The 12,269-nt window shown below is 38.4% G+C and overlaps 1 protein-coding gene across 1 annotated transcript in view; it reads right to left on the reverse strand.

Moving 5' to 3' along the window:
- The window catches only part of LOC137321773 (trifunctional enzyme subunit alpha, mitochondrial-like), a 67,668-nt gene that overhangs the window by 48,942 nt on the left and 6,457 nt on the right, over positions 1-12,269 (reverse strand). The window contains exons 2-3 of the mRNA XM_067984433.1: positions 3,683-3,724; positions 1,491-1,561 (exon numbers count right to left, since the gene is read on the reverse strand). Coding sequence (XP_067840534.1) covers positions 1,491-1,561; positions 3,683-3,724 — 113 coding nt within the window. The remainder of the gene's footprint in view (positions 1-1,490; positions 1,562-3,682; positions 3,725-12,269) is intronic.

The following is a 12,269-nucleotide window of genomic DNA, read 5'->3' on the forward strand; positions in this document are numbered from 1 at the left end:
TAAAAAAAGTCAATGTTGTGCTCATCAAAGTGAGAGTGATTAATGCTGGAGAATGGAACAATGTCCACTTCAGAAACTCACAAATCAGCAAACATTCCCAGGTGATAGCACAATTAGATATAGAGCAAAGCTACCTCTACTTGGCCTCAACTCAGAAGACTACCCACCAGTGCCCCAGTGTGACTTTTTCCATTTCCCACCATCCTTTCTATTGCCTTTCTGATTAACATTGCCAGTTAGTGCCAAATTTGGGAGAGGCTAATGGGAACTGTACTGAGACTACAAAATGCATTTCACTTGGGATCCATACATCCTGGAGATGGAGGAAATTTTCATCACATCAGTCTATGCTGGATTTGAAACTTGGCCCTAGAAGTGAAAAGCTAGTCCCTAACTCATCATTCTTCTTCAAAATTAGTACACATTATTCACTTTCAAGATAGATCCATCTGCAAATAGGTAACATCTAATGGTAGAGGGCACTTTAGCCTCTAACAAAGGGAGAGTTTATGAAAGCAGCCAGATCATAAGAAAAAACGACACTTGCCCTTCAAAAGCCCCAGTCAAATCCTTGCAATTTGGAGGCTTGCCTTTTTGATCAGAATAAACATGCAACAGAATGGGCTAAATCTTGCATGCACATGTAGTTAAGACTTTTTCCTGCACCCTTCATTACGAATATAATTTGCGCCATAACTTGCTGGGATTGAGAGCTGATAAGGGCAATGGGGCAGCTGGGACCTTAGTGAACGATGGAACCAAGAGTGTATTTCCTTAATCAATGAGATTTAAGGAATGAGATTTGAGGAATAAGAAAAAAAAGAGGAACAATGGAGGTTGGTGAATTAGAGTCAAATAAGGTACAGAAAGAGAAAGAGAGAGAAATAAAGATTGCATTGAGAGAGAAAAAAAAAGGGACAGAAAGGAAGTTAAAAAAAAATTAAATTTTAAATCTCCAAGAAGAATTTACTACATGCAGGAATGAGACTCAACAGTTTTAAATTGTTTCCTTTCTGGGCCGGAGACTGATTAGCATTGCATGAACAATTATCATGTTGTTAAAAGGATACTTACGCTGTTAATGACGAGCCCTAACTTTCTGTGGCGAGTTTAATGGGCAATGTGCAAATCCAGCAAATTCTTAAAAATAACGGGATGGCTAAGGATGAGATGCCGTTCATGCGAGGCAAACGGTGAAGCGGCATAAATCAACAAGCAAGTTATGGAGATTCACAATTCACGGCGTATCTCTTCTTCTCCTAAACTTGCTGGCCGATTAGCACATTAATAACAGCGTGCGTCGTAAACTCGCTGTTATTTTTCCAGGAAGATGTGGCCCAAAGGCTACCGAAGAACACGATAATTACCCTCTGTGTAAGTCAGCAATTTGTTAGTGGCTAAATGAAATACAGCTTACCGTTATTCTTTGTTACAAAAGGCAAAATGATTAGACTCATTCAATATTAGCAGCAGCAAATACAAGATATTACCTTAGAATCTGGTGTGTTAAATCGCACAACTGCAACATCGCCTTTAATTTCACAGTTAACATGGGTCCTCTCTATAAGACAGACAGTAAAGTTTACAAAACGCTGGAATGTTACTTTTTAAAAAAACAATAATAATTCTGTATATGGTGTGTACCCAACCTCTCAGAATATTAAAAGGAATGGTGCCAAGTTTTGGGAGGTGAGGGTACAAATGTTTTCCCACAGCCAGGATGCAGGTAGATAACAAGCAGGCAATTCACCGTAGACTCTCTTACAACCAAATCAAGAGCAGCATTGGCAGATATTTAGGAACAAATTGCATGAAAATTGGAACCATGCCAATCCCAGCAAGAGTCATTGTCTCTGGTGTAAGTAGAGATTTTTTTTGGAGGGGGTTGGAAGAAACAATTGTGGACTGTAACTTCCAGCCAATTGCGGCAAATACAAAATTCGATCCAGTCATGGCTATATATTTCTGTATGGGCTCAGTCAAAATGGATGCCTTCCTGGGTTTCCAAACAACAGAAAGGTGCCCGTTGCCTCAACATGGAAGGCTAATGAGAAAGCTAACTTGCATTGTCTGCAATCTAATTATTCCGACACCTGATACAACTTCAGCTCACCATATATACATCAATCTAATACCCACGTAGATTGAAAAAATCGTAATAAATTCCTAATCGGAAGAAACATCGTACTCTTGCAGATGTTGAGGCAACGGGCACCTGACTTACACAGAGAGAGAGACACACGACAACGCAAAATCGTCGAGCAGAAATTGATAGCCAAGTTCCGCACCCATGAGGACGGCCTCAACCGGGATCTTGGGTTCATGTCACGCTACACGTAACCCCACCAGCGGAAAAAAAAAGTTATCTGTTTTTAATACAACTGGAAATTCTCTCTCTCTCTGCCTTTCGGGTCTCTTTCTCTCTGTCTGTGTAATTTGACACAATGTGTATTCAGCATACTGGGACCTACTGTTTTCCGTGGCTAACCTGTCTGAACACCAACGACACCTTTGATTGGTGTGACGGTGTCCCAGCCTAATATAAGATATGCGATTTGAGAACCTCTCATTCACTACTCACCTGACGAAGGAGATAATATCCGAAAGCTTGTGATTTTAAAATAAAATTGTTGGACTATAACCTGGTGTTGTAAGATTCCTTACATTTATTAATGTGATGGTTGCTTTACTTCAAAAGGATTTCTGGTACATTGAAAGAAACCAAATGTATAAATGTCTCGGGCCTGTCTGCTAGTTCTTCAATTCTGGGTGAGCTGCTCATTCATTTGGATGCATGGACCTCCATGATTCCTATCCCATTTGTATCACCTTTATCAGGAGCATCCATAAGACTGCATTCTGTTTATAAAAAGAAAATACTCCTGTTTCATACTAACAAACTGTTTCATTCTGTGCAACTAAGAAGAAATCTGGAAAAAAAAAGTTTGCTGGCCTGTTTATTTTTACTTGGAGAAAACCTGAAGCTTGAAAAGGGTAGAATTAACTGCTCATTGACTGTTTCTAGATCTTCTGTTTATTATTCTGCTGCATAGTATTTACATGATTTTTTTGCTTCTATAAATCATCAATCTAATTGTCTGTGTGAAATTGGTCCAATAGACAGGAGGTGTAATGAAAATACTAGCGAAATTCCATTGCAGAATGTTACTGCTAAAGCAGGCAATTTTTAGCGCTGGACTATGCAGTCCAAGATGTACACTATGTGATGAGGGGCAAAGCTTCTTTTGTGGGAAGAAGTTTTGTACAAGCAATAAGAAAAAATGTCTAAAAAGCCCATGTCAAAATACTAATTGCCTATCTTTAAATCTGTACTGCATTTCTATCGATACACTTATTTATCACCAGTGTCAAAAACATGTTCTAAGTACAAAGTAATCAGGCCTTTTCAGCATTTTATTTGTCATTATCAGAACAGAAAATATCCAGGTTTTTAGATTTTAGCATAGTTTATATATTTTCCTCACACATTTTTACATTGAAAAATAGACCCGAAAGCCTGATGCACATTATATGAAACACTGTCCTGGAGTGATTTTTGTTTGTAGCATGCAGTATTTTACACTGGATGTACAGCCCAAGTGTGCCCAATATGAACATCAAAAAAAGGAAAAGGGCAGTTTGCATACAGCTTGCTTCTGATCCTCTTGTTGAAAATACTTACCCATCATAATTGAAGAAACTGTGAAACTACGACAGGTATAACCTAAAATAAAAAGATTATAGCATTTAGATATGGCACATTAAAGATTAGCCAATCTCAGAGGATGTCAGAATCAGGCTTCTTTTAAACCAAATACATTTTCTTAAAAAAGACAAAAAAGTTAATTCCAAATAAGCTAAAAAGTTTTTAATAGTCACAGCCTTTATTCAATGTTTCAGGAGTCTAGATTTTTCTTTACAAGTTCATTCTTGACAAGATAACCCACAATGATTTATCAAAACTGAACTTTATGTATTATATTAGAGTAGGTTCCCCGGTATGTTAAGAATTCACTTTTCACAAACCCAACTGATGAAGATGCTATTCTATTAAGATACTACGCTATAAAGTGATCACTAGAAGAGTGATGTGAAAGATTCGACTGAAGTCTACCTAAAAAAGTCCATTTCCCCCTTCAAATTTAGTACAGTGCATTTCTGCTCGCTCTTCAAATTTATGCTAAACAGAGATAACCCATTACTGGCTACTTTAAAATGTTATGCAGTGGCAATTTTAAAAAAAATGATATTCACTATACTATTTATGCACTCTGACTCAAAACCTATATAATAGACATATTACAGATACAGGGATTTCCCCATCCATCCCCATCGCAGCCAAGGCCAAACAAAATAAAAGTTTGCACTACAAATTTCAGTATTAACTCCAAAAGTTCAAATTCATTTTGTAAATTGTGTGTGAATAAAAGTTTGTCACTTAGCCCTGAAATTATTAACTTCATGGCTTTCTAAACAGATCGGGCTGCTGGTCCCAGCAGTATTCACTCAAGGGTGTTCACAGAAATGTACTCATGTACTTAACAGTTCATTCGGGTCTGGGATTGTTTCCATGCACTGGAGGGAGGCCTCTGTTGTGCCAATATTCAAAAAGGGCACCAAATCAGAATTGGGACATTACAGGCTTCGGTTACAGGCAATTTGCTAGAAGGGATCATTAAAGATACTCTCTATGACCACCTGGACAGAGAAAGGGTTATTACAGAATCTCAACATGGCTTCTGGAAAAGGTTATGCCTTACCAACCTGGTTAAAATTTTTTGAGGAAGTTACTAGATTGATGGAGGGAGTAGCTTGTATACCTGAATTTTCAAAAATATTTTGACAAGGTTTCACACCTTAGAGTCCTGAGAGATTAGCAGGTAGATTTTGGGTTGGACAAGGAATTGATTGCATTCTTGTAGGCACAAGGCTGATATTAATGTCAGTGGTTCTGCATGGAGACCAGTTACTCGTGGAATTCCACAGGGATTGATGTTAGGTTCGTCGATCTTCACAATCTTCATTAATGATTGGGACAAAGGCGTTGGGGGATTGGGGGGGGGGGGGGGGGAAAGTCTGCAAGTTTGCGGATTGCACAACGATTTGTGTGGATGTTGGGACCTTAGATGAGCAAAGTAGAACGCACCATTTTACAATAACCAATCAAAAGGCAATATTTTGAGCTGCTCTCTTACAAATTTCTTTACAAATCTGTTGGTGGACATGTTAACCACTTGCAACAACTTAAACTCAACATGAGCAACACAAGAGATTTGCTAGTTTAATAAAAACACAAGTGTAACTGTAGCATTCATATTATTTGTGATACTAAAACAATTACATTTGGTCATTTGTGCCATGTCAGCAATTTAAGACCACATCCAAAAATAATTATCTTGCAATCCAGTCTGATGAAAGGAAGTCATTTGTCAGTCAGTGAAAATCTTAATTTCATGAATCAATATTTTGGAGAGTATACAAATATAGTTTTTAGTCACCCAATAGGTTGGAGGTGGGGAAGGAGTGGGAGTCCAAGAGAACAGAACAAGTCAGTCAAAAATTTTGTAAAACCAACTCTTCAAATGTAGAAGCAGTAAGTTAATTCTCAACCAAAGGACTTCAAAAGGAGTTCAGAGGGGAAGTGAAAAAGGAAATAAGAGAGGCAAAGAGAAAGTACGAGAATATACCGGTGACCAACATAAAAGGGAATCCAAAAATCTTCTATAGGCATGTAAACAGTGAACGGGTAGTAAGAGGAGGAGTGGGGCCGATTAGGGACCAAAAAGATCTACTCATGGAGGTAGAGGGCATGGCCGAGGTACTAAATGAGTAATTTGCATCTGTCTTTATCAAGGAAGATGCTGCTAGAGTCTCAGTAAAGGAATATGTAGTTGAGATATTGGATGGGCTAAGAATTAATAAAGAGGTACTGAAAAGGCTAGCTGTATTTAAAGCAGATAAGTCATCTGGTCCGGATGGGATGCATCCTAGGTTGCTGAGGGAAATAAGGGTGGAAATTGCGGAGGTACTGCCCATAATCTTCCAAACATCCTCAGATATAGGGGTGGTGCCAGAGGACTGGAGAATTGCAAATGTTACACCCTTGTTCAAAAAATAATTAGTAGTCACTTGGACAAGTGTGGAGCAATTAGGGAAAGCCAGCACAGATTTGTTAAAGGCAGATCGTGTTTAACTAACCGGATAGAGTTTTTTGATGAGGTAACAGAGAGTAGATGAGAGCAATGCCGTTGATGTGGTGTATATGGACTTTCAAACAGGCGTTTGATAAAGTGCTTCATAATAGGCTTGCCATCAAGATTGAACATAAGAAATAGGAGCAGAAGTAGGCCATCCGGTCCCTCGAGCCTGCTCCGCCATTCAACAAGATCATGGCTGATCTTCCACCTCAACGCCATTTTCCTGCACTATCCCCATATCCCTTGACGCCTTTAATAATCGAGAAATCTATCGATCTCTGTTTTCAATGCACTCAATGACTGAGCCTTCTGGGGTAGAGAGTTCCAAAGATTCACCACCCTGAGTGAAGACATTTCTCCTCATCTCAGTCCTAAATGGCATACCCCTTATTCTGAGACTGTGACCCCTGTTCTAGACTCCCCAGCCAGGGGAAACATCCTCCCTGTCGAGCCCTGTAAGAATTTTGTATGTTTCAATTATATCTCCTCTCATTCTTCTAAAAACTCTAGAGAATACAGGCCTAGTCTACTCAATCTCTCTTCATACAACAATCCCGCCATCTCAGGAATCAGTCTGGTGAACCATCGTTGCACTCCCTCTATGGCAAATATATCCTTTTTTAGGTAAGGAGACCAAAATTGTACACAATACTCCAGGTGTGATCTCACCAAGGCCCTATATAATTGCAGTAAGGCACCTTTACTCCTGTACTCAAATCCTCTTGTAATAAAGGCCAACATACCATTTGCCTTCCTAATTGCTTGCTGCACCTGCATGTTAGTGACTCATGTACAAGGACACCCAGGTCCCTTTGAACATCAATATTTCCCAATCTCTCAACATTTAAAAAAATACTCTGCATTTCTGTTTCTACTACCAAAGTGGATAACTTCACATTTTTCCACATCATATTCCATCTGCCATGTTCTTGCCCACTCACTTAGCCTGTCTATATCCCCTTGAAGCCTCTTTGCATCCTCCTCACAACTCACATTCCCATCTAGTTTTGTGTCATCAGCAAACTTGGAAATATTACATTTGGTCCCCTCATCCAAATCATTGATATGTATTGTGACTAGCTGGGGCCCAAGCACCGATCCCATGTGGTACTCTACTCGTCACAGTCTGTCAACCTGAAAAAGACCCGTTTATTCCTACTCTCTGTTTTCTGTCTGTTAACCAATCCTCAATCCATGCCAGTATATTACCCCCAATTCCATGCGCTCTAACTTTGTTCACCAACCTCGTGTGTGGGACCTTATCGAAAGCCTTCTGAAAATCCAAATACACCACACCCACTGGTTCCCCCTTATCTATTCTACTAGTTACATCCTCAAAGAACTCCAATAGGTTTGTCAAACATGATTTCCCTTTCATAAATCCATGTTGACTTTGCCAAATCCTATTATTATTTTCTAAGTTGTCCTGTTATCACATCCTTTATAATAGATTCTAGCATTTTGCCTACTACTGATGTCAGGCTAACAGGTCTGTAGTTCCCTGTTTTCTCTCTCCCGCCTTTCTTAAATAGTGGGGCTACATTTGCTACCCTCCAATCTGCAGGAACCATTCCAGAATCTATAGAATTTTGGAAGATGACATCCAATGAATCCACCATCTCCATAGCCACCTCTTTCAAAACCCTGGGATGTCAATCATCAGGTCCTTGGGATTTATCGACTTTCAGTCCCATTAATTTCTCTAGTACTTTTTTTACTAATACTAATTTCTTTCAGTTCCTCATTCTTGCCAGACCCTTGGTTCTCTAGCATTTCTGGGAGGTTTTTTGTGTCTTCTTTTGTGAAGACTGACACAACGTATTTGTTTAATTTCTCTGCCATTTCCTTACTCTCCATTATAAATTCTCCCGTCTCTGTCTGTAAGGGACCCACATTTCCCTTCGCCAGTCTTTTCCTTTTTACATACCTGTAGAAGATTTTACAGTCTGTTTTTATGTTTCTCGCTAGTTTACTTTCATATTCTATTTTCCCTTTCTTTATCAATTTCTTGGTCCTCCTTTGCTGAATTCTAAAATGCTCCCAATCCTCAGGCTTACAGCTTTTTCTGGCAACTTTATATGCCTCTTCCTTTGATTTAATACTGTCTTTAATTTGTCTTGTTAGCCACAGTTGGACCACTTTTCCTGTTGGGATTTTGTGCCTTAAAAAGGAATATATATGTTGCAAATTATGTATTAATTTTTTTAATGCGAGCCATTACCTGTCTACCGTCATACCTTTTAATGCAGTTCCCCAATCAATCACAGCCAACTTGCGCCTCATACCTTTGTAATTTCCTTTGTTTAGATTTAAGACCCTAGTTTCTGATTGAACTACATCACTTTCAAACTTAATGAAGAATTCTATCATATTATGGTCACTTTTCCCTAAGGGCTCCTTTACAACAAGATTATTAATTAACCCTTTCTCATTGCACAATACTAGATCTAAAATAGCCTGTTACCTAGTTGGTTTCTCAACATACTGATCTGGAAAACCATCTCATATACATTCCAGGAATTCGTCCTCCACAGTATTAGTGCTAATTTGGTTTGCCCAATCTATATGTTGATTAAAGCCCCCCATGATTACTGTATTACCCTTGTTACATGCACTTCTAATTTCATGCTTTATAACGTGCCTTACAATATCACTACTGTTTGGTGGCCTATAAATAACTCCCACCAATGTTTTCTGCCCCTCGTTGTTTCTCAGCTTCACCCAAACTGGTTCTACATCTTGACATTCTGAGCCAAGGTCCTTTCTCACTATTGTACTGATCTCATCCTTTATTAACAGCACTACCCCACTTCCTTTTCGCCTGTCCTTCCTAAATGTTGAATATCCTCCAATATTCAGTTCCCAGCCTTGGTCACCCTGTAGCCAGGTCTCCGTAATGGCAATTAGATCATACCAATGTCCTTCGGTTACTGCAGATTTTACTGGCCCCACAGTCAGTCTGCAGTGGTAAAGTTCTTTCTCCAATTGTTGGTAAGCATTAGGTTCATCAAATCTGATCACAGCGTTTTGGAACACCATTGTTTAAAATACAAATTACATCTGAATTTAATTCATTTGCTCCTATAATTGATACAGAACTGTTCCAACTGTGCTGACTTTCAAAAGGAAGCCAGTTAAAATCTATAAAGCTATTGAAACAACCAATTACTTTTAGAAGTCTAAGGCATAATGTCATATTCTCCTTTATTTGGGGAAGGATAAAGTAAAAGGATACTGCCACAATTCAAATTTTTGTGTTGATTAACCTTTTCCCTATTTAATGATCTTACTAAACAACCATGCTATGTTCAGTTAGCAAAGCAAATTGCATCAATCACATGGATATATTGTGCAAGAATAGTATCTTGGGCCAATACTAAGCAAAATAAAGATTAAGCCACCCTTTGGCCTTTTGCCTGAAGGCCATGTATACTGATGGAGAAGAATAACTAGAAAAGGTAGGAGACATGAAAACAGCAGGCCACACAAACATCAGATATTCTATGGTAATCTTAGCATTCTAGTTTAACCTGTAGTAGCTTTTCAATGGAAGGTCAATTGCAAGCAACTATTTTGTAGTCCTATCTGTAGGAAAAAGATTTACTTAATTTCTCCACACAAGTTTTAGATCACCTATGGCATTTTTAGAAATGGACCACATTTGTTCTGTTCAATTATAGAATTTGGCCTTGCAACCAATTATTACAGTACATTAAGCTACAGGTGGAAACTTATTTTGGGCCACTTCTTTTTCAAAAAATATAAAAATTATAGCATTGCAGACTATAAAACAGCCAGAACCACAGCAGGTTAACTGGAAGTCAGGCCCAATGGGCAAGAGTATTGTAATGATTCATTATCCAGATCACAGATTCTTTACCTCATGTGTTTTTGACTAGAATCAACATTTACTGCTCTTTCAATGCGCTTTTAAAATTGGTACCAGAACATATGTTGCACCAAAAACCACTATAAAAATGACCAGTGTTTCAACTTCCTTTTGATTTTTCAGAAGACTTCTATATTTTCATCCTTTGATAATTGTACAGTCTATAATCTAACCTACTGCAGATCTTTTATAACCTCACTTCCATGCATGACTACTTCTAATTAATGCAAAACAGGATTTATATATTGGATCTGTTACTTAACTGCTTAAAACCACAGTTTTGTCCTGACAAATTAACCTCAAATTTTATCTTGATTCTAAACTTTGGTGGTGGTCCAAATATATCAAGTAGCCTTAACACACAATGAGAAGTATAGGCGGCAAGGAATACTGAACTCGCCCACCCCCTGAATCATGCAAGTCTGCTAGATCCTGCCTGCTATTTAATCACTGAACTTTGGCACAGATTCTTTACACGTTTCCTATACAAGGTTATAAAACAGAGCAGGGATGACCTTTATCCTACTTCCAACATGAATGCTTGTTTGCAGATTAGGTCATCAGCCATTTTGTTAGCCTGACACTCCTAAAAAAAAAACTTGTATTGCTCAGCTTGATTAAAATATTTTGCAATTACAGTAAATAATATCCAGTAGTTGAGTTAATGTCCAGGAGGATGAACTGGGCAAGAACAGCATAATGCACAAAACTTTCAAAATGAAAAGTGCTCTTTATGACTGCATTTAAATTACAACTTATAGCATTAGTGTGAAGCAGTCAGCTCAGGCCTTAATACTGTCGCATTGACGTAAAGCCAAAATGGCTTCATACTGACACTAAATATGTAGTATAAATACATCTTCCAAAGAACATATGGAGGCACTAAGTATAAACAAGACAAGGTGATCCACTACAGGTTGTTTATAAGTGACTGTGTGTACTCGTTGATAGTAAACTAACTTATATCTTCCAATTAGTCTTGATTTTTTTTCCTTCAGAAAAAAGTTTAGTTCTACAATCATTGGACTATCCTTGCATTACTTTCTGGCTGTGTGTTTCAAAAAGAAAACCACATTAATTGTACACTTCATTTAAGTTTTGAAACATTAAACTGGAGAAAAGTTATAGGATATATATTATGAAATATCATATGCAAGATACAGTTACCTCAAATTTGGAGCTATTTAATTCATAATGCATTTGAGTTGCTACCTATTGGCAATGGGAGGCAGGGAAATTCTGTTGTTCCAATGAATCCTTTTGAATTCTGGTTCGTATTTGAAGGGATTAATGTATTTATAACATTAAAATTCATAAAGAGCTTCAAACAGTGAAACTGCGTTGGGAATGTAGCATCTAAAGTAGGCAATAGCAGCAGCCATTCTGCACAAGTTACATCCCACAAACAGCACAGAGGTGCACTACCAACGGTCTGTTTTTAGAAGGTATCAGTTGACGGAGAAATGTGGACCAGGGTATCAACACCTACCCTGTTCTTCTATAAATAGTATCATAGGATCTTTAACAACTGGCTGAACTATCGAAACAGATAGACAGGATCTTGGTGAAATATCTCATCCAAGCTTCTAGTGTTATATATAAAAGTGACCTGGACTTGGGCACAGGAGTACAACTTCGAAGTCTGCAAATGATACAAAACTTGGCAACATAGTAAAAAATGCGCAGGATAGTAGCAGACATCAAGAAGACCATCGACAGACTGGTGAAAAGGGCAGACACGTGGCAGATGCAATTTAATGCGGATACGTGTGAAGTGATGCAATTTGAGAGGGACAACATGGAGAGACAATATAATCTAAATGGTACCATTTTGAAGAGGGTGCATATTCACAAATCTTTAAAGGTGGCAGGGCAAGTTGGTAAGGTAGTTAAGAAAGTTTATGGGATGCATGGCTTTGTAAATAGGGGCATTGAATACGAAAACAAGGAAGTCATGCTAAACCTTTACAAATCACTGGTTAGGCCTCAGCTGGAGTACTGTGTACAATTCTGGGCACATACTTTAGGAAGGATGTCAAGACCTTGGAGAGGGTACAGAGGAGATTTACCAGAATATTACCAGGGATGAGGGACTTCAGTTATGTGGAAAGATTGGAGAAGCTGGGATTGATCTCCTTCGAGCAGAGAAGGTTAAAGGGAGACCGAATCGAGGTATTCAAAAT

This window comes from Heptranchias perlo, chromosome 5 (assembly GCF_035084215.1).
Source record: "Heptranchias perlo isolate sHepPer1 chromosome 5, sHepPer1.hap1, whole genome shotgun sequence".
Taxonomy (NCBI): domain Eukaryota; kingdom Metazoa; phylum Chordata; class Chondrichthyes; order Hexanchiformes; family Hexanchidae; genus Heptranchias; species Heptranchias perlo.